This window comes from Megalobrama amblycephala, linkage group LG22 (assembly GCF_018812025.1).
Source record: "Megalobrama amblycephala isolate DHTTF-2021 linkage group LG22, ASM1881202v1, whole genome shotgun sequence".
Classification (NCBI taxonomy): domain Eukaryota; kingdom Metazoa; phylum Chordata; class Actinopteri; order Cypriniformes; family Xenocyprididae; genus Megalobrama; species Megalobrama amblycephala.
Window position 1 is genome coordinate 12,784,895 of NC_063065.1, and position 20,468 is coordinate 12,805,362.

Consider the following 20,468-nt stretch of genomic DNA (forward strand, 5'->3'; position numbering starts at 1 on the left):
TCTCATTCTCCACCGACCGAGATCCAAACAGCTCTTCATATCGCTTTATTAGAAGTGGAATACGGTTAGTTTATGATGGAAATGGGAAGGTTTAACCTCATGCCACACTGAAAATAATTGGTGTAGGATTTATTTTCATTTTCACGCAGAAATTCCTAGTACATTTTACAAACAATTACAAAGAAATGTCAAGTAACACTCTGAAATAGTATTTTCTTGTAAAACGTACTCTTGGTCTTCGAAAAAACATTTTTAACAGTGCATCCTGCAAGCTCGAAATCAAATCAAATCTAAATGTCAAAGACATGACTAAATTGGCGTATGCAATTGCACTCAGGTGGGGTTTTACATGTTTGTGATGATGGATGGATTTCATTGATTGTATGGAAGTGTCCACAGTTCATATAGTTTAATTCAAAATGAAATTGGATGTAAGAGACGTAATCGGCGCAGACATTAAGAGGGACATGTTCAATATTCAGAGTACCAGCCAATCAATATGGGTTTTCAGTGACAGATTATTCCATTTTTAATAAAAGCAATTTAAATAAAAGCCCACCACTATCTAGTAATATCAAACCAACCATCTGTCACAATTTGCTGCTGCATCAGCTTTAACCAAAAGTGAGATGGAGAAACACAGCGAGCGCAACTTTACAATTTGGGAATATGCTTTAATATACATCTCAAGATCAAGGATACAATGTTATATTAATGATGACAATGTTTTAAAGTCACATCAACCAAGAGTTTAAACTGCATTAGCACATGATCATTATAGGTAATTAAAGATCCCTCAGGCAATCAAAGCCTTATTAGTGCGATTCGCAACCTTTTGTCCAGCGTTTCATCTTACGGCCATTACAGTACTTATCCCAGGTGTCCCTGCAGACAAAAAGATCAACATGACCATCATGTCAAAAAACACACCTGCACAACAGATCAATTCACTTAGATATGATGCAATGATAAGCAGAGCTTGAAGCCAAATCTCTAAAAGGGACAAGCAACCTTTGTTAATGTGACAAAAAGCTCTGTCAGTCAATGAATACTTGCCATGATTTCAGTCCATCGGTTTTCACAATGAGCTTTGCACATTCAACTGAAGCTTTCAGGTCATCCTTAAGCAAATCTAGCAGATGGGAAACATTTATATGCAAAATGTTATAGCAAAGTTTTAAAACAGATACACTGGGATCAAAAAGTTTAGTCATTAAAGAGATTATTGGTGTATATGACTATCTTCTTTCAGACGAACACAATCGGAGATATATTTAAAAATATCCTTAGTCCTCCAAGGTTTATAGTGGTTGTGAATGGTAGCCCAAATTTTGAAGACAAAAAAAAAAAAAGAAAATGCACCCATCCATCCAAAAAATGAATCCATACAACTGCAGGGGGTTAATAAAGGCCTTCTGAAGTGAATCGATGTGTTTGTGTAACACAAATATCTTTATTTAAAACTTTATAAAAGTAAAATAAGCATTCGGTGTGACGGCCATACGCAATCGACGTACATCCAAAAAGCGTTAACTTCTGCGACATAGTACACAATGCCATGATGTTCTAAGCTATAACACGTCGTGGAAATGAACGCATTTTGGACGTGCGTCGAATGCATATGGCTGTCGCGCCAGAAGCTCCTTATTTTACTTTATAAAGTTTTAAATAAGTATATTTGTCTTACACAAACACATTGATTCACTTCAGAAGGCCTTTACTAACCCACTGGAGTCATATGGATTCTTTTTTTTTTTTTTGTCTTCAAAAATAAATATCTAAATATATCTCCGATTGTGTTCGTCTGAAAGAAGATGGTCATAGTAAATCATGGAATAATTTTAGAAAATCATTTTTTGATGAACTAACCCTTTAAGCTTCCATTTTGCCTTTTTCCCAGATTTTTTTATAAATTATGTTCTCTGCATAAGGGTGCGGTCAATCTGGAATACAAGGCGAAACATTTCTCCACACGGATTTCATATGGAATTCAAGTTTATTAAACTTTACTAATTTAAATCTGCTAAGTTTGGAAATGACCTCTGAGTAAGCGGTGCTTTATGCATCATTACACTATTGATAAAGTCTCACGAGCAAAAAACCTCATCAATAGTGTAGTGATGTATGAAGCACAGCTCACACAGAAGTCACTTTCAAACCAAACAGCTTTATGTTGGTCAAAGCGACGAATCTGTGTGACTATAGCAAAATCTGTGCAGGGAAATCTTTCGCCCTCACTCGAAATTCCTACTGAAATGACTGGACTTTGTTTGTGAAAAATGTGGCATACAACAGTAAATGTGACATCATTTCAGTCTATTGAAAAATTAACAAAACATTAACATTAATATTTATTACAAGAAGAAAACAAATTTGTTTATACCATAGTGTTTTCCCCCCAAAATTCTTAAAATCTACTTTAACCACTTCTGATTGTATTCAATATGATTTTGGTAACCAATGAAATCCATTTAAAGAAAACAAAACTACCTGAACAAGGCATGCCGCACAAGTTCTTTCCACCCTGAGTGCCATCATCACACCATTTGAAACTGTTTATCTGGAAGATTCCATAGTCTTTCCCGGTATCAGCCGAACGCACTCTGTGGGTCTTAAACCTGCTTTCCCAGTATGCCATGCACACATCTGTTGAAATTAAATGAATGGTTCAAACTGAAGTAATACAAGTAATAAAATATATTATGCCAGGTTTTTCAAGATCTGAATCCACTAAAAAAAAAAAATCCTCAGTAAACATACAGTTCTATATGCCAAACATTGCAGGTCACTGATAATGCTAATAAGAAACAAAGTACCCACAGTTGCCAACAGAGAATCCCTCAAAGCCATCAAGTCCCTCTGTCCTGAAGATTTTGACGACGTCACAACGGCCCAGCCTGCGGCTCTCGCACAAGGACATCCACATCAGACACAAGACTGCAATAGCCACCTTCATATCTGCACTGCTGCTCACAAATTCACTGTCAATATCTGCTGTCTGAAGAGGAGTTCAGATGGAGGGTGGAAGCTGTTGAGTGGGATTATTTATAAGTGAAATAAAAGGTTTGTGTCGCAACCAATTTTTCACAAGTGTAGTTTGCAGTTGCTCCAGTTATTGCTGCTGAGGCAATAACTGACTTAGGGATGTTCTATTTTTACTATTTTTACTCATGCAGAGGCACTGAATAAGATTTAGATCAAGAAAACAGTTGACATAATAAGATGAAATACTCAGTATTAGGGGAAACCTCCTAGTCATGATGTAGCACTGGGATACTAACAACGGCAGCATTTAAGAACATAAATAAAAACCACATAAAATATATATATATTGTGTTTTGGATTTTATTCATTATTTATTATTAATTTCCATACAGGTTATAATAGGCTATAAAAAACAAATCTAAAACAGGGGTCTCCAAACTCAGTCCTGGAGGGCCACTGTCCTGCAGAGTTTAGCTCAAACTTGCCTCAACACATCTGCCTGGAAGTTTCAAGTATGCTTAATTATCAGTTTAATCAGTTAATCAATAATCAGTTTGGAGACCCCTGATCTAAAACCTAATGCCAAACGACACTCTTGGTGAAACAACGGTCAACTGACCAGAGCATAAAAAGAAAAGATGTGGAGACAGTTACAATGAGGAAAACTGTTGTGAAAAAAAATGTGCAATTAACTGACAATAACTGCAAAGGAAAAGGAGAAGAGGAGAATGTGTCAACAAACAGCTCAAACGGCCACTGTGCATAACCTCAAACAGCCCTTAGAAGGAAATCCCTGCTGTTGCTTCTTATTATTTATCATATTGCTGGTGTAATTTTCATATGCATATTGTACTGCATTGTAAAACACTGACATAAGAGTATCAAAAGTGTCAAAAATATAAATCATCTTGTTATAAATTATCAACTTATAAATGACTAAGAATGAACAACACTTCTACAGCATGTATTAATCTTAGTTAATGTTAATTTCAACATTTACTAATACATTATTAATATCAAAAGTTAAAAGAATGCACTGTCAACTAACATGAACAAACAATGAACAGTAGTATTTTGTTAACAATGTTAACAAATGAAACCTTATTGTAAAGTTTTGACCATTTAACAAATGTAAACTGGTATGTTTGTGTGCTTATGTGAGCTTAATCAATTTTTTTTTAATTAATTGGCAGAAAAAGCTTCAATTATTGTAAAAAAAAAAAAAAAAAAAAAAATCATTATATTATCAAATAAAATAATAAATTATAAAAATACAAAAATATAAAGAAAAAAGAAATTAATAATTTAAATACATTTAAAATAACCTCCACAATTCACTATAATATTTCAAAGTCTGTTTGTGTTCCACCTGTCACTTTTTTAACCTTTTTTTCAGTATATTCTGTCCAAAGGCATATGAAACCTTCATTAATTAGAGTCAATAAACTGTGGTTTAGGGAACCTAATGTATGACGTGAAATGAATAACTTATTTATTATTATATAAATAATAATTTTATTATTTAATAACTTCAGGTCAGCAAAAAAAAAAAGGAAAAGTATAAATGATAACAATAATTGGATGTACTGTAAGAGCTAGAGGTCGCATCTTATTGACTGAACAGCGGCCCCTGCTGGAGGACAGTGGAAGGAGCGTCATACTTCACAGCTTGTCCTTTATTCAAAACCAGCACCCTGAAGGAGTAACAACAGATCAGAAATGCCTTACTGGAATACTTGACATTTAATGACAGGATGAGTCACAGGTTAAATAAAAGACTGTAGCTCCTGACCTTTCAGTGTGCATGAGAGTGAGCGGGTTCTGAGTGAGCCACAGTACAGTGCAGTCTTTAAACTCTGTGTGGATCAACTGTCGGACCAGGCCCTCTGTTTCTACATCCACACAAGGAAGAGCCTCTTCCACAAGCAGGATTTTGACCCTTGCAAGCAGGGCTCTGGCCAAACACAGCAACCTCCTCTGGCCAAAGCTTACATAACACAAAAACAGAAATATTTAACCCATAACAACCACTTGTTTGTTGTGCCAATACATAAATGTTGCCATAGAGAAAACTATATTGTTAAACGAAGCAATAAACCAGAGCCACAGTCTAGATCTGGACTCATGATTGGTTCCAGCCGGACCGTGAATCTTTTCTCACTGCAGTTTGTTCTATACACATAACGAGCAGCCTTTGTACCAAATTGTGGGAAACAACAAATTATTGGGGAATTATTTGGAAATTGAACTCTGCAATACGCTACTATTATTCCTACATCATCTGTATTAAGATATTCTGGTGCAATGTTATACTCTGAATATTACATAAACATGTGAAATTGGCATCCAAAGAATAGCCATGATTCCCACACCTGAAAGCGAGAGACGTTCTTTGAACAGGGTGCAGCAGCTGAGCAGGCAATTGTTGAACACGCTCCTTGAGATGGCAGAGCTCCAAAACCAGCCACACCTGCATGTCAGTATGCTGAGAGAACGGGTCCAGGTTAGCCCTCAGGGGACCCGAGAACAGTACAGGAACCTGTAACACATGGGACACCATAACTCATTAATGAATAAATAATGAATAATGCTTGTTACTGGTGGAGCCTGGGTAAAGTCAGTTTTACATTACACACCATATTAGACAGCATTCCTTCAACCACACCTAGTAAAATAGTTCTGTTACCTGTCAACACTCCTTGCCCTCCAGACTTTGACCGATTTTGCTCTGGCTGGATCGAGCTAGTCTGGTTCTCTTGTATGCATTGCAAATATAATGTTGTTCGCCTAACCTGGGAAATGATTTGCAGGCGGCTACGAAGGTCGTGTAGACTCATGCGGGCGATGTTTACATCGTCAATCAGCACAGCACCGCTCCTGGCCTCCACTGATCGGAAGAGACAGCTAACCAAGCCATCGGTGTCTGTTTTCCCACTGCTTACAACCCCAATCTGCATACACATGCAAACACAGCAAAATCGGCCTGAGATTTAAATTAGGCATGCTTGATATCACTTTCTCATATCAATGCTGCAACCTTGGGTATCTGCCAAGATGCCAAACTATTTTTTTTTCTTAATCAGTTTAAAATATCTATAGCTCACTAATTGCATATTACTTCATTATAAATAAAGAGAAATTGTGCACACCTATGCATATATCCATACATATATAAACAAAGAGAACGAAGAGAAGATAAGTTGAGTGTGTGCAACACTGAGAGTATTGCATCAGTCTTAACAGTTCAATAAGCATTTTTCAGTTTTAAATTCCAGTTACTGTGTGAATGATGAGTTTTATTCAGTCCTCTCATCTGATAGCAAGTACCATACCATTCAGAATGACTAACAAACTCCAAATAAATCTAGTAGTTTTGCTGGGCTGTCGTAACTGAACGCGACATGCTGTTTTAAGATGCAGTATGACTGACAGCTCGCAGCGGAGGGAAGAATTTCCGCCAACTAAATTTAACTAATTAATTTGGATCGGCCCCATACTAACCCAATACCTGATCCAGCAGAAAAGCAGATACCGATATTGAGTATCAGATCGCCGCATCCCTATTTTAAATACTCATATACTACATATACAAATAAAATAAATACATTTAAATGTATTATCAGCGAATCTTAAATTTAAATGAATACATTATCGTATAGAGATGTAAATAATATCAACAACAATACATTATTATTTTGTTATTATTATATAATTATTAATAAAAATGAATAATAAAAAGAAAATGATATAATTATTTAAAGCTGCAGTCCGTAAGTTTTGCTTCTTTGTCGCCATCTCTGTTCAAAACCTGCAATTGCAGTTATTTGCAGAATTATCATCTTTACGTGGATTGTGCATCGGCACGGCTCCGGATGGGTCTAATGTTTTAAGGAGAATGAGTGGCTGTCAGTGGATACTGTACAGGTACTTTGGAATTACAGATTGTAGTCAATCCGCCATCAAAATGTACGTTTAAATATTCCAGCTGCTGTGAGAAAAGGCTATAAATGATCTGTCACCGGCAACATCCTCACATGCCATATAGCTTACTACCTGGGACTCCATGTAAACAGACGTGACGTAATGACAAAAAGATGAATGGTGGCTAGGGCTGGGCGATATATCGCATGCGATTGTCACGCGCATTTCGTCAGTAAAGCCGGTTCCCTGATTACCGCGAAATCGCCATCACCTGCTTTCAAATGGAGCGCCATTTAATAGACAGAACCGTAGATCGCTGACAAGCTACGCAATATCGCGTTCATTATCGCAGATGAATCGCCTTCGATAATGAACGCGATATTGCGTAGCTTGTCAGTGGAGGTGGGTAATTTTTGAAATTCATAATATATACATTGTTTTTGAATTACCGTAAAGCATTTTGTCACTCTCGCGTGAACGTGAACATGAGGCGAGATTGTGTCGGGTCGGCGAAGCTGTTTTTTGGCGTAGATGTGCCAGAGGGGGTTAGTGCTCGCCTCAAACACACCACTACAAGTCAATTAACCATCGTAAGGACTTAGAAAACTATTTATGAAGGTAAAAAAAATTACTTAGTTCTGCTTTCATTTGTTATTTATATATTATTAGTAAGTAAATACATAAATTCATTCATTTATTTATTCAAAGTACCTTTTCCCCTTTTAAAATGGTGAGATTAATTCCTCTAAGAGCTGGTGTGCAGTTAGAGGAGGCCTCAGACTCATAGTTCCTGAACTTCACCTCTCCATGCTGGGGCCAGTCAAAGGGTGGTCTGTAGGAGACTGTCCATGCTGCCTGGGGTAAAAGGTTAAATTCATTTCCATGCAGAGCATATGACATCCAGTGACACTAAGAAGTGAGTTTTATCCTCTTGGGAATTTAGTACACAATGAATTTGACCATGTAGAGTGTAAGGTGTGACTGGGTGAGTTTTTAGGGGTTAAATAATTATTATGTTACCCTATACCTCCTTTTCCACTTTGGCAAATTTACAAAATCTTTGCATGCTCAGCATGTCAATGCTGATATCAGAGGTGGCCTGAGGGTAACGGCGAAGAGCTTCTTTAATCTGTAACAAAATGTATTCATAATCATTATGAATTATTCAAACTCAGGGTAGGTATCAGTGCAGATAAACTTACATTAAAGGCACAGATCAAAGCCAGAGCCACAAGCCCTGAGTCAGTTTGAGTCTCAAGCAGAATCAGACTGACCAGGAACAGCACAATCCCAGCAACACCATCAAACCGCAACACAGCCCAACTGCACACAGAAATATTGCTTTTGGAAGTAATAAAGCAATCACATTAATCAAAGCTGCTGTATATGCTGCAATAAATGTGACATGATTTGACAGGTTTAGTAGAAGTTTACAGTTTACATTTATATTAAACTTAACTTATTTTTACTACAAATATATGTAAAATTATATTTTATTGGTTTGAAAATACAACATACCAAGATAAAAACAGCTGCAAAAGCTAATATATCAGTCACAGATGCATATTACACTCAAATGGCGCCCCCTAGTGTACTGTAGTTTAAAAAATAAATTAATGTAGCAGGCAAAACTAAATCAGCATCAGCACCAGTTATGCTATTGAAGTAAGACAATAGAAACATTTAATCAAAATTATTATTAACACAGCTAATATAATTAGCTGATTTAAATCAGTGTTCAATAGTTTAATTCAATGTACTTTTTGTCAATTATAATTACTTTTTTTAGGTCTTTTTTAATCAGCTAAATCACAACTTGCAGTCCTCCCGGAATCCTTCGCAAACCACCAGCATAAACAAAATATATGTTTTTTTAACCTTTCTGAGATGATTTTGTTGTACTTGACCAGCAGGTTTTGATGTAAGGCTTGGAGGCAGTGCGTCAGATACACCTCCCTGTGTTTTGGCCCAGAAAGTGGAGCTTCAACAAAATGTGTCACACACTCCAGAGAAGTAACTGAAACAGGGCTTGCCTCCATGTGTCTTATTCGCATGCGAGCTGAAGAAAAATGAGACTGAAAGAGATAATATAATGACCACCTGTAAACCGTGCTTGATGTTACATGGTAATTTGCTTATGTAAAAAACTTCAGGTCAAATATTCATGGGAAACTGACGTACCTGAATACAGAAGAAGAGAAGTATCAGCGGGCACACAGCTAGGCTGAAAGCAGGCATGATGAAGCTGATCAAAGTGATGGTGCTCAATATGTCCAAAAGACTCTTTAACCAGCTGTGTAAATGTTTGGGCAGCTCTTCATCAACCACTTGCATATCCTGAGCCAACATGAGACACAGTTTGACTTGTTTGGGATAAAATCAGATTTATGTTGGTTTTCTATCATATTTGCTTGTATGTTATATAATATAATATGTACCTCCCTAAGGGCACAACAGTGATGACCTGCTACTTGTAAGAATCAATATTTTCAGTTTATATGCTTTGACCTCTGCTCCACACTGCCCTCTGGAGGATGACGCTCACCTGAGTGAATGCTTGCAGTAACCATCTGACATCTATCTTCTGGGACTGTACTGGCAGGTGAAGAACATCTGACAGCAGCTCAGAGTGTAGCGTATGAGACGCCCTGAGAGAACCGCAGGTCAGACAGTAGGCGGAACAGCACACAAGCAAGGCTGCAATACAAAAGCACATAAATAAGCTAAAAAAAACTCCACTTATCTATGAAACTACAGGTTGACAATAACCTTGCAGGAGTCCGAGCAGTGCGTACGCAGACAGTCGCGAGTTTCTGAGCTCTCTCCACCCCTCCAGGCCTTGAACTTCTTTGGCTTCACCAGTCCACATGCTCAGGACAGCATCCTGTGCTAAACTAACAGCGCACACAGACAGGTAGACCAGCGAGGTAACAGACACCCAGTGCCAGCCGAAAGCCCTCACATACAGCCTGCGGGCCTCTCCGCTGCCCTGAAATTACAAAACTACATCACTACACAATATTCACAGCAAAAAGAACATCTTTAGGTATAGGGGTAGTTCACTCAAAAATAAATTGTATCATCATTTTAAGTTATTATTTATAATTTTTGGTACATACTTTTTGGAATAGATAGTGATCTCGTTTCTCATCAGAATTACTGTGCTTGTTTTTACACCTGTAAAAATCAAATCAGAATATTTAGTATACAATGTCTGCAGTGAATGCATGTACAAACAAAATCACAAGCTGGGTGGAGAAACAAGGTGTAGCTAGTTGACGATAATGCCACAAGAAACTCATTAATGTGGGTTAAAAAGGGAATGTCGACAGTCCTGTTTGGTCAGACTCATGGTTTTCTTTTCCATGAGATTTTATCAGGCCCCATCATCCTGTGACCAGCAATCCCCGTCTGTGAATCTGTGAATATCATCCTTTCTTAACCTGCACTAACCCTCACGACTAAACCACACAAGGCTAATCTAGTGCAGAGAACACAGTGTAAGAAAAGCATGATAAATTCTCTCAGGGGATCAGAAAGATATTAAAATCAGAAGCACTGCTAATGCTCTTAAATGCACTGATGTTTGTCTTGGATTAAAGCAATTTTAATATTAATGCTGGATCAGTACTGGACAATGAAGGCCGATGGGTCAGGTCACGCACTGTGCTTTACCCAAAGCACAGTGGACTCAGATTCCGGACTTTGCCAAATCAAATGGCAGAGGATAATGTAACATGCACACAAACATTTGTATTTATAACATGCCGGAGACATGATATAAAAAATCCTCTATACATACATAGGGGTCAGTACTATTATTTTTAAAAATAATAATAATTAAAAAAATGAATACTTTCATTTTGAAAGGATGCATTAAATTGATCAAAAATGACAGTAAACACTCTGTCTATTTCAAATAAATGCTGCTCTTGTGAACTTTTATTCATCAAAGTATCCTTAAAAAATGTTTTATGGTTTCCACAAAGACTTTAAGCAGAATAACTGTTTTCAACATCGATAATTATAAGAAATGGTTCTTGAAATCACCATATTACAATGATTTCTGAAGGATCATGTGACACTGAAAACTGAAGTAATGATGCTGAAAATTCAGCTTTGCCATTACAGGAATAAATTACATTAAATTAAAATACATTAAAGGGTTAGTTCACCCAAAAATGAAAATTCTGTCATTTATTACTTACCCTCATGCCGTTCCACACCCGTAAGACCTTCGTTCATCTTCAGAACACAAATTAAGATATTTTAGTTGAAATCTGATGGCTCCGTGAGGCCTCCATAGGGAGCAATGGACAGTTCCTCTCAAAAGATCCATAAAGGTACTAAAAACATATTTAAATCGGTTCACGTGAGTACAGTGGTTCAATATTAATATTATAAAGCGACGAGAATATTTTTGGAGCGCCAAAAAACAAAATAACGACTTATTTAGTGATGGCCGATTTCAAAACACTGCTTCAGGAAGCATCGGAGCACAAATGAATCAGTGTGAAATCGGCCATCACTAAATAAGTCGTTATTTTGTTTTTTGGCGCTCCAAAAATATTCTCGTCGCTTTATAATATTAATATTGAACCACTGTACTCACGTGAACCGATTTAAATATGTTTTTAGTACCTTTATGGATCTTGAGTGAGGAAGTGTCCATTGTTCCCTATGGAGGCCTCACAGAGCCATCGGATTTCAACTAAAATATCTTAATTTGTGTTCTGAAGATTAACGAAGGTCTTACGGGTGTGGAACGGCATGAGGGTGAGTAATAAATGACAGAATTTTCATTTTTGGGTGAACTAACCCTTTAACATTGAAAATAGTTATTTTTAATTGTAATAACCATAATATTACTGTATTTACTGTATACTTGTTTTTAAATGTGGGCATTCAATAGAATAATTTAACATTATAAAATACAACTTGCCTATCACATGGCTGTTGAGAGCTGTCAGGTGGAATGTCTTCTGTAGCGCCTGAGAGGGTGATGCTTTATAGTTTTAACAACAACAACAACAAACATTTCTACTTATAATAATAAAAATAGTTTCTCTGTGCATCTACGACTTTTAATATATTGTGACTTTACCTTTTGCAGAGGTGGCCAGGTCCTCTGTGAGAAAGACTTTCTCCAGATGGCAAAGAGACTGCTGTGCCTTATTTATTAGAACAAAAATATTAAATCTAAAGCTTCTTAGAATTTTATTAAGATCTTCAACTAAAGGTTTTGATGTTGTCACATGCATGCTACCTGCTTGAGAACACACAATAGCCCAGGGAGCTCCAGCAGAGGTGGGCGGAGCAATCTGAAGAAACAGAGGGATGTAAAGATCTGAGACGGTGTGAGAACATTCCCATCATCCACCAGGACAAACACACCAAGACTAGAGAAACCAACCTGCATGGAAAGACAAAGCGTATGGGAAATGTGGGTCAAAGGAGATATGTAGAACAAACAGTTCATCTAGTCTTTAGAAAACACAGAGCAGAACTCTGGACTATGTCAGAGGTTTTTACTGATGAAAGAGGGGCATGATGCGGACCTCAATGTTCTGACCTCAGGTTGTAATCTATGATAGAGGTTTAATCGATGGTTTTAATCTCAGAGCTCTGTGGATTTGTTTACTTAGTAAGCCCCTGTGCATCTGGAGAAGAGAGACAAGGTAATTTGAAGTCAAAAGAGGGTAGTTTAGCAGTAGTAAAAGAGAAAAACTGATCTTTAGGTAGGATGTTGAATATCTAAACAAACCAGCAAGGCTTCTTGACTAGATTAGTCAGCAAGACAAATAGCAGAACCAGAAAATAAACATGTTGGTCAGTCTAGCAAAAAAAAACAGCTTGGGAATTCATTTCTAAGCACTCACTAGAAAAGGCATACAGACAGAGTCGAGCATAGAGAAGGCTGTCAAATATCCCAGAATTCTTAGCATCTCCAGCTCCCTGGCCCGAGACTCTGTAACTCTCTGATGGAACCAGGACTCCCATGCGAGAAGCTTCAGCGCCTACACAAAGGCAGATTAAAGTTGGCATGAAATTAAAATTCACCCTATTTTCTAAATGCACATTAATTATAATATTGTGAACTATTCATCCATGCATATGATTCATTTTTGAAATTACGAACCTCGTAATTCTTAATCAAGAAAAAAATCTGGTGAAACGCCATGCATCATTTAGATCGGTTGCTACTGAACCTGACCTTTTTGCGCTTTAGGTAAAAAATATTCATCCTATACAAATCATGCTCAGATACATGACTAAGCCACCCCAAGACTGAAATCCTACAATCACAGCCTGACTGGGATTGAAATAAGAGAGGAAGGACTATAGATGATATGATCACGTATAAGGATTAGGAACAGAAAAAACCTGGTATTTATGCAACATTTCCTTGATGAGCTGTTCACTCCTTTCTCTGATGATCTGCTGAGATCTCTGAGGGACGACAAACAAAGATTATGAAACATATCAGCAACAAAACAGAGGACAGAAATGTACTGAGATGCACATCCTTAATCTTCATTTTATGCACGCCTGCACTTACTAACCCGAAGCTGTTTGGCTTTGTGCTCCACTGCTGAGTTGACAGGGATGAGGACTAGTAGCAATACCACCCCCACCAGCACGCCAGGACCCAATTCTCCCCACAGTAAGCCTAGATAGAGAGCGACTCTCAACGGGCAGGACCAAAGACAGGTCAATGTGACCACCAGCTCTGCTACGCATTCAACTTTGCCTAATACATCCGTCCCCTGAGTGGTGTTGGATTGTTGCCGAGAACTATGGGAAAGAGACAATGTCTTAAATGAATAGGAGAAGGGGGGAATGGAGGGAACCATGGAGGAAGAAGAGACACATTTCAGCATATGAAAAAGAGAAATGTACTGCTTATTTTCAGTGTTTTTTTGTTAGGACTGAAAGCACATTAAAGGGATAGTTCACCCAAAAATGAAAATTCAATGTTTATCTGCTTACCCCCAGGGCATCCAAGATGTAGGTGACTTTGTTTCTTCAGTAGAACACAAATGATGATTTTTAACTCCAACCGTTGCGGTCTGTCAGTTGTATAATGCATATCAATAGGAACTTAGTCTATAAGAGTAAAAAAAAAAAACATGCACAGACAAATCCAAATTAAACCCTGCGGCTCATGACGACACATTGATGTCCTAAGACACGAAACGATTGGTTTGTGCGAGAAACTGAACAGTATTTATTATGTATTTAGTATTTATATATATTGGATTTGTCTGTGTGTGTTTTTTTGACTCTTATAGATGGTGTTCCTATAGAGTGCCCCAGGGATGACGCGTTTTTGTAGGCCAACCCGGAAGTTAGCGGCACACGGGTTCCCTCGATCGAAAGCCAATGCATTTTTCCCATAGACTTTTGGAAAATCGCAGAAAATAAGCTCTGTGTTTAACAAAGGGTTATGACACTTACACGTTTTGTCTATCAAGATAATCTTTACAAGTGAACACAACATTTATAGATTTTGAAGCCTAAATAAAGTCGTCAGATAAAAAAGGCTAACAGTGGGCTATAAACGGACTGCAGCACACCATGGTCGCGGATCAACGTCGTCACCACCAAGCTTCCTCAAACTGTATTTAAAAAACAACTTTATTTAAAAACATGCTCGCTGATTATGAACGTTTTTAGTGATGACGTCTAAAGTCCCCGCCAAAGGAAGTAGCCCCTTTTAGCAACTTGTTAGCAACCGCTGATTTTAAGACACAGTAAAAGATTAAATAAATCACAAGTGGGTTATAACTGGTGTGTTTTATGTCATAGATCAAAACGTGAAAGTATTTAGAGGCTTTGTTAACCACAGACCTTATTTCAGGCGATTTAGCAAAAACCCATTCAAAAAACCCATAGACTTTACCGCGTTGGAACCGGAAGTCCTAAAATGCTAACTCGCTTCCGGGTTTTGCCTACAAAAATGCGTCATCCCTGGGGCACTCTATTGACATGCATTATAAGACTGACAGACCACAATGGTTTGAGTTAAAAATCATCATTTGTGTTCTACTGAAGAAACAAAGTCGCCTCCATCTTGGATGCCCTGGGGGTAAGCAGATACACATCAAATTTTCATTTTTGGGTGAACTATCCCTTTAATTGAGCTAATGAGACAGTCAATGATCTTTACCTTCCTGTAGAGGGCGCCAGCCAGAACCGCTTGTGTGTTGGCTGTAATTATCCTACCATGTTTCTCAAAGAGATGCTGGGAAATAGCGCAGCAGCAAACTGTTCCCAACACCACCAGAGAATATGTGTATCCTGCCCAGTCAAACACAGCCTGCCTCTCACAGAACAGGATAACCCATCTGAGGTTAAAAGACATGCACATAAACAAATTATATATATATATATTGTTATTTTATGGCACTTTATCTATTTGCGTCTGCATATCTTTAAAGGCAGTTTTCTCAAAATGAGTTTTATCTAATAGACTGACCCAGAAATCACCACTTCAGTAAATATAAAGAATCATATATCATACCTGAGTGTTAGAATACCTAGAATGCTAAAAAGATCAGTTGAAAGTCTCAGAAGCACAACTTTGACTAAGGCTGGATGGAATGTCATCCATATTGCATAAAGGAGAGAGTAACCAGCACTGGTTTTCCTGGAGACCAGCAGTGACTCTCTTCCAGAATCCTCTTCTAGGTCTGACCTCTGTAAATCAAATATTAACATTACATCTCATTCAAAGCATGCTTTTTACAATGAAACAATGAGTACAAGTCCAACCAGGAAGGTTGTCCCTAGCCCTTGTGTATTTGTACAGTTACCTCGCTGTAATTCTGTTGTTTTTCCCACTCATGCTCAAACACTGAGCATAGGGTGTGGACAGAGTCCTCATTATACAGCTGGAAAAGGTCAGACAAATGCAGTGGTCCCCTGTGACCCATTACAACCACCTGGGAGAAGAAAAAAAAAACTGTTAAAGGTTGCTGTCATTGACATTATATAATACCTCCCCAGTTATAGATTTAACCTACAACCTTGCTTGCTTCCTCTTGACTCATTCTAAAAATAGAGACATTCAGTTCATGTACTGTGAAAAGTTGTGCTTACCTCATTTCAGTAACGCTGGCGGCGTCTGAAAACCAAATATTGTCTTGCAGCGTGTAAATGACATCCCACAAGACTGCATCTGCGCCTCATACAGCTAGAACAATAGCGGCTTAGAGGAACACACATAAAGTAGGCTACTTTTTATGTTATTTACGCTCGCCGACGATATTCACGTTTTAAATGTCCTCAGACATGTCTTGGGATAATTAAAGCTCGCTTTCTGTGCGGAATTAAGCCGCGTCTGGAGTATAAACAGCGGAGCGTGCAGCGTGTGCACATGTCCAATGAGAGCGGCGATTTCTGCTGGGGGCGTGTCACAGCTGTCAATCATTTTTATTGCGCGAACCATTTCAGTCATTTTTGCATTTTTGATAACACTAGTGAAATGCTTTAATTGAGCATCTTTCTAATTTAATATACTTTGTTTTTATTACTCATAAGATTTTCAGAGAAACAATTTGAGTAAAGTTTTTTTGCAAAGCCAGTAAATTTTTTTCCCAGGTATAAAACAATTTTAAATGTGGTCTCAGACTTTTGGACCTCAATTTAAAACTTACTTTCTAAGGTGAAAAAAAAAAAAGTCTTAATGTCTTTTTTGCTGAATAATGAGAGAATTTCTTAGAATGGAAATTAACTGGACTAATTAATTTATTCTTTAATAAAAAGCTTAAACGTATATAGCATATTGCATTCAAATAGCAACTGAAACAATACTACAATCTGTAAAATCTTATTGTTTTAGATTATTTTGGACACAATAGGATATTCAGTATTGATCACAGCAGTCCTTTTCTCATATCTAAGAGAAAACATTAAGAATTTAGAAAACAAGTTAAAAAAAGAACATTAAAGAACACTGAATTAGAAAATCATATTGAATGGTATTACTTAAAGATATTATAATAAAGACAGAGAGAGAGAGATATTAAATTACTTAATTTAGACCTCACATTCTCAAATACTCTCTGCACCTGAACACAAAAGAAAAACAAAACATCTGTTCAGTGTAAACAAAGAGATAATATATGATGATATTTGATAAGGCCTCATTCAAGGAAGAATAAGCAAACGAGTAATTGACTTTCAGGTTTAACATGAGCTCAGTTTTGTTGCTTAGTGACATGAAATGCAAAGTTCCATGTTGTGTTGTGTGTGAAAATGGGCGGTAATGGAAAAAGAGAGAGTATTTAATTCACCTTATCTCACTCAAAGTACATTTCAACAGTCCTACAGAAAACAAAAACTGCTAACCATGTCTATAATGCTGTCTTCTCCGAGTGAGGTGTCCTGCAACAAAATTGAACCTGTAGCAAATGAAGAGAGTGATACAAATGTCATACTCCAGTCAGGTTTGCTGAGCTTTTTTTTTTTTAATCATATATTTATTCAGATAATTTTGATGTCATTGAGACTAACTTTTTACCTTGGGTTTAATCAGATGGTGATAAATCCAGTAACTCTGGGTTCTGCGGATACCTCCTTACTTTCTTCTCCTTCATCTTTGTCTTTCTTACTTTTCCTGTCTCGGTGTGGTTTTGTATGAAGGTATGACCTACTTAAATTATATAAAAAATATTACTTAAATTTTATTTTACTGAATCAGAGAATAAAATCTGACATTAACATTAAGGTATTGTAGATCATCACGTATCAATTCCATTGCTATATAAATTCCTCAAATTCATCTTGTTAAAAGATTGTCCAGGAATATGAACGAGCAGTTATTTTTCGTTTGGGACGACTCCTTGGCGGTGCTAAAGGACCTGGTTAGTAATAACCATTCTTAAAATCATGAATAATTTGTTAAACATAGTTTTCTTAGTGCAATTGCAACAAACAGTACTTCATCTTGATTGTTTTTAAAGGTTTATTCTGGATTATTCCATGTGTGGACACATTTCGGAAGGTTGACTTGAGGACAGTGTCTTTTGACATCCCTCCTCAAGAGGTGAGTGATTCGTTTGAATCAAAAATGTCTAAACCTGTAAAATACCTATTGCTATCTAAATAGCTAACATTTAAATTAATATTCAAGGTTATGTGTTTAATATAATCTTTATTTAAGAGTATTGTGTTGTTATGTAATGTGTAACGGACATAGGCCGGTATAGCTGTGCATGTAAACCTCACTCCCATGATCTCAAGAGGCACTCTAGCAACTAACACTAGAGATTGCGGTCTTGACCCTCCTTGTTAGAGAGCCCGACTCCCATGCCAGCGGACCCGAGTTCGAGTCCCGCTTAGAGCAGGTGGTTCAAACAGGCGTTACATTTTCAACATTTCTCCTCAGGTGCTGACCAAAGACTCTGTGACTATCATGGTGGATGCGGTGGTCTACTATCGCATCTTTAACCCCACTGTCTCCATTACCAAAGTGGAGAATGCTAATCATGCCACGAAGATGCTTGCACAGACTACGTTACGAAACATGCTGGGAACTAAAAGCCTGGCAGACATCTTAAAAGACCGTGAGGAGATGTCAGATCAGATGGAGGTAAGATAACCCTTCTTGTAAACACCTCTGAAGCTTTAGTTGTACCTGTTTTAGGTTACTTTAGGTTCATTATTGGCATCTATGGTTCCATGAAGAAACGTTAACATCCATTGAAAATTTCCAGGTTCTTTATAGAGGAAGAAGATTCTTTAGATAATTACATTTTTCTTCACACTAAGAAAAAACTGTGTTCTTTTCAATGAAAGGTTCTTTGGGGAACCTTTATTTTTTAAGGATATTTCCTCCAGAGTCAACATTTTCTTCTGGATAGGAGCACATAAATGCTTTAGATTGTTCATTGTGTTATCATCTTTTGCCTGACAGGCCGTGTTGTATGCTGCTTCCAAGAACTGGGGTATCAAAGTGGAACGGGTCGAGCTTAAAGATGTCAAACTGCCCACCTCTTTGCAGAGAGCCATGGCAGCTGAAGCAGAGGCCACCAGAGATGCCCGGGCCAAGGTGGGTGTCTGAGCACTGAAAGACTGTTACATGCTTCACACCCACAAACACATGTTATACTGTCTGTTCTGGCGAGCCTGCCAAGTTTAGTCTTATCAGCTTTGCAGCTTTGTGTTTTGTGTCTGTCTGGCGAGACACGGTGTTCTCTGATTGGTGGATGAACACCTGCAGCCCCTCACACACAGTCGGTCAGGGGTGTAGATGACCTGTAACCCCCTTAAGCCAATCAATTTCCAAAACAAGACCTGCAGACCAGTAAAGCACTTACAGGTCAAGGCATTAACCTGATTTTATTGCTATTTGTGATGATTGAGCACTCACAGAATCTGCTAGATGTTTATATACAGTATGTTTAAATAGGTAAATCAATGACCTACATGTAAAGTAAACTTTCAAAGATTGTTTATTCATTTATTTGCCATTCATCCATTTTTTTTCCATTAATTTAACCATCCATACACTAGTTCAGAGAAGTGTTTGTCTTTCAGTGAACACTATAATAATGTGAGTTGTATTGTTGACTTGAAAGCTAAGCCTTTATGTCCTCACACTATGCAGTGGAAAAACAAACTGGATTTGCTCAATGGAAATTTCCGAGTAATTAAAGGTGTGTGACAAAGCAAGACTGTGAATTGGGATTGTGTTTATATGAAGAATGAATTCCTGGTACAAAGACTGTCCATTAAAGTGATGTTTTTGTAAAATTAGCATATTTAAGTGTGTTCTATACTGAACAGGTGATCGCAGCAGAGGGAGAAATGAAAGCCTCACGTGCTCTGAAGGAGGCGTCAAACGTGTTGTCAGAGTCTCCGTCAGCTCTTCAGCTGCGCTACATGCAGACACTGACTGAGATCGCCTCGGAAAGGAACTCTACTATTGTTTTTCCTCTTCCTATAGATCTCATCTCTGGTTTCATGAGAAGGTGACCTCATATATTTGGAATATATCAATAAATATGTTCAAATATCTCTGTACAGATATTACAGCTATGTCATCTCTTAAACACTCATTGCTTTAACTATAGGCTAAAACATTCTGTTTATATTATATATGATTTGAACTTTGCATCAAATATTTCATGTGTCCTACACTCTGATGAAAAACATATATTTAAAAATTAAATTGTTCAGAATGTACTTTTGCATTATTAAATATATCAAATATTATAACTAAGTTCTTGTATTCTAGGCTTCTTGGATTATATTGTATTAAAGTAATATTTTAAGTATAAGAATAAAAATGATGTAAATCTCATTGTGTATGCCTGTAGCCTTTGTTAAAGTCCACCTGTAGTCTATAATTCTCAACTTTTTAACCGAAATGACATTTTAATGACATATAAAAAAATTTTTTCCTATGAAAAAAATTTCTTCATGCCTTAAAAAAGCTTGAATGTAACTCTACACCCTTGCCTCATTTAATATAAAGGGATCAATAAATATGCAAATTAGCCCCGCCTCCACTCACTCGCACGAGCTCAGAGATCCACTCGGTCAACTTACTGAGG

At 37.4% G+C, this 20,468-nt stretch overlaps 3 protein-coding genes across 5 annotated transcripts; 1 reads left to right on the forward strand and 2 right to left on the reverse strand.

The window, feature by feature from the left end:
* Nucleotides 1–653: 653 nt before the first annotated feature.
* Nucleotides 654–3,095, reverse strand: lyz (lysozyme). Its single transcript, XM_048174801.1, has 4 exons — nucleotides 2,821–3,095; nucleotides 2,491–2,646; nucleotides 1,057–1,132; nucleotides 654–885 (listed from the first exon to the last, which is right to left on the reverse strand). Exons 1-4 carry the CDS (start codon nucleotides 2,954–2,956, stop codon nucleotides 816–818), a joined length of 438 nt encoding a protein of 145 aa, XP_048030758.1. The 5' UTR covers nucleotides 2,957–3,095; the 3' UTR covers nucleotides 654–815.
* A 232-nt stretch (nucleotides 3,096–3,327) lies between these two features.
* On the reverse strand, nucleotides 3,328–16,150 carry abcc13 (ATP-binding cassette, sub-family C (CFTR/MRP), member 13). 2 transcript variants are annotated; one of them, XM_048174796.1, is made up of 22 exons: nucleotides 16,009–16,150; nucleotides 15,723–15,851; nucleotides 15,431–15,606; nucleotides 15,077–15,254; nucleotides 13,470–13,721; nucleotides 13,291–13,356; nucleotides 12,786–12,923; nucleotides 12,173–12,319; nucleotides 12,011–12,077; nucleotides 11,849–11,897; nucleotides 10,026–10,083; nucleotides 9,676–9,895; nucleotides 9,452–9,603; nucleotides 9,088–9,243; nucleotides 8,785–8,981; nucleotides 8,109–8,229; nucleotides 7,934–8,035; nucleotides 7,618–7,761; nucleotides 5,778–5,936; nucleotides 5,358–5,524; nucleotides 4,778–4,972; nucleotides 3,328–4,679 (listed from the first exon to the last, which is right to left on the reverse strand). In XM_048174796.1, the coding sequence occupies exons 2-22, from the start codon at nucleotides 15,840–15,842 to the stop codon at nucleotides 4,595–4,597; spliced, it is 2,949 nt and encodes a 982-aa protein (XP_048030753.1). In that variant the 5' UTR covers nucleotides 15,843–15,851; nucleotides 16,009–16,150; the 3' UTR covers nucleotides 3,328–4,594. The 2 variants fall into 2 exon arrangements, with proteins under 2 accessions (XP_048030753.1, XP_048030755.1); XM_048174798.1 differs by having other exon boundaries at nucleotides 15,723–15,858; nucleotides 16,014–16,087.
* zgc:112408 (uncharacterized protein LOC550260 homolog) lies at nucleotides 16,013–20,215 on the forward strand. 2 transcript variants are annotated; one of them, XM_048174800.1, is made up of 8 exons: nucleotides 16,013–16,137; nucleotides 17,234–17,357; nucleotides 17,447–17,553; nucleotides 17,705–17,774; nucleotides 17,874–17,956; nucleotides 18,299–18,502; nucleotides 18,827–18,961; nucleotides 19,699–20,215. In XM_048174800.1, the coding sequence occupies exons 2-8, from the start codon at nucleotides 17,261–17,263 to the stop codon at nucleotides 19,885–19,887; spliced, it is 885 nt and encodes a 294-aa protein (XP_048030757.1). In that variant the 5' UTR covers nucleotides 16,013–16,137; nucleotides 17,234–17,260; the 3' UTR covers nucleotides 19,888–20,215. The 2 variants fall into 2 exon arrangements, with proteins under 2 accessions (XP_048030757.1, XP_048030756.1); XM_048174799.1 differs by lacking the exon at nucleotides 16,013–16,137 and having other exon boundaries at nucleotides 17,137–17,357.
* Nucleotides 20,216–20,468: the final 253 nt, after the last annotated feature.

Excerpts from the sequence above, each read along its gene's own strand:
- abcc13 (XM_048174798.1), bottom strand. The coding sequence starts at position 16,087 with ATGCAGTCTTGTGGGATGTCATTTACACGCTGCAAGACAATATTTGGT. Across the intron at positions 10,084-11,848 it reads TCTCAACAGCCATGTGATAG|GTGTAAAAACAAGCACAGTA; the intron begins GCAAGTTGTATT and ends TGATTTTTACAG. Across the intron at positions 8,036-8,108 it reads CTTTGATCTGTGCCTTTAAT|ATTAAAGAAGCTCTTCGCCG; the intron begins GTAAGTTTATCT and ends ATTTTGTTACAG.
- lyz (XM_048174801.1), bottom strand. The coding sequence starts at position 2,956 with ATGAAGGTGGCTATTGCAGTCTTGTGTCTGATGTGGATGTCCTTGTGC. Across the intron at positions 2,647-2,820 it reads GGGATTCTCTGTTGGCAACT|ATGTGTGCATGGCATACTGG; the intron begins GTGGGTACTTTG and ends TAATTTCAACAG. Across the intron at positions 1,133-2,490 it reads GTGCGGCATGCCTTGTTCAG|ATTTGCTTAAGGATGACCTG; the intron begins GTAGTTTTGTTT and ends CCCATCTGCTAG.
- zgc:112408 (XM_048174799.1), top strand. The coding sequence starts at position 17,177 with ATGGAAAAAGAGAGAGTATTTAATTCACCTTATCTCACTCAAAGTACA. Across the intron at positions 18,503-18,826 it reads AGATGTCAGATCAGATGGAG|GCCGTGTTGTATGCTGCTTC; the intron begins GTAAGATAACCC and ends TTTGCCTGACAG. Across the intron at positions 18,962-19,698 it reads CCAGAGATGCCCGGGCCAAG|GTGATCGCAGCAGAGGGAGA; the intron begins GTGGGTGTCTGA and ends TATACTGAACAG.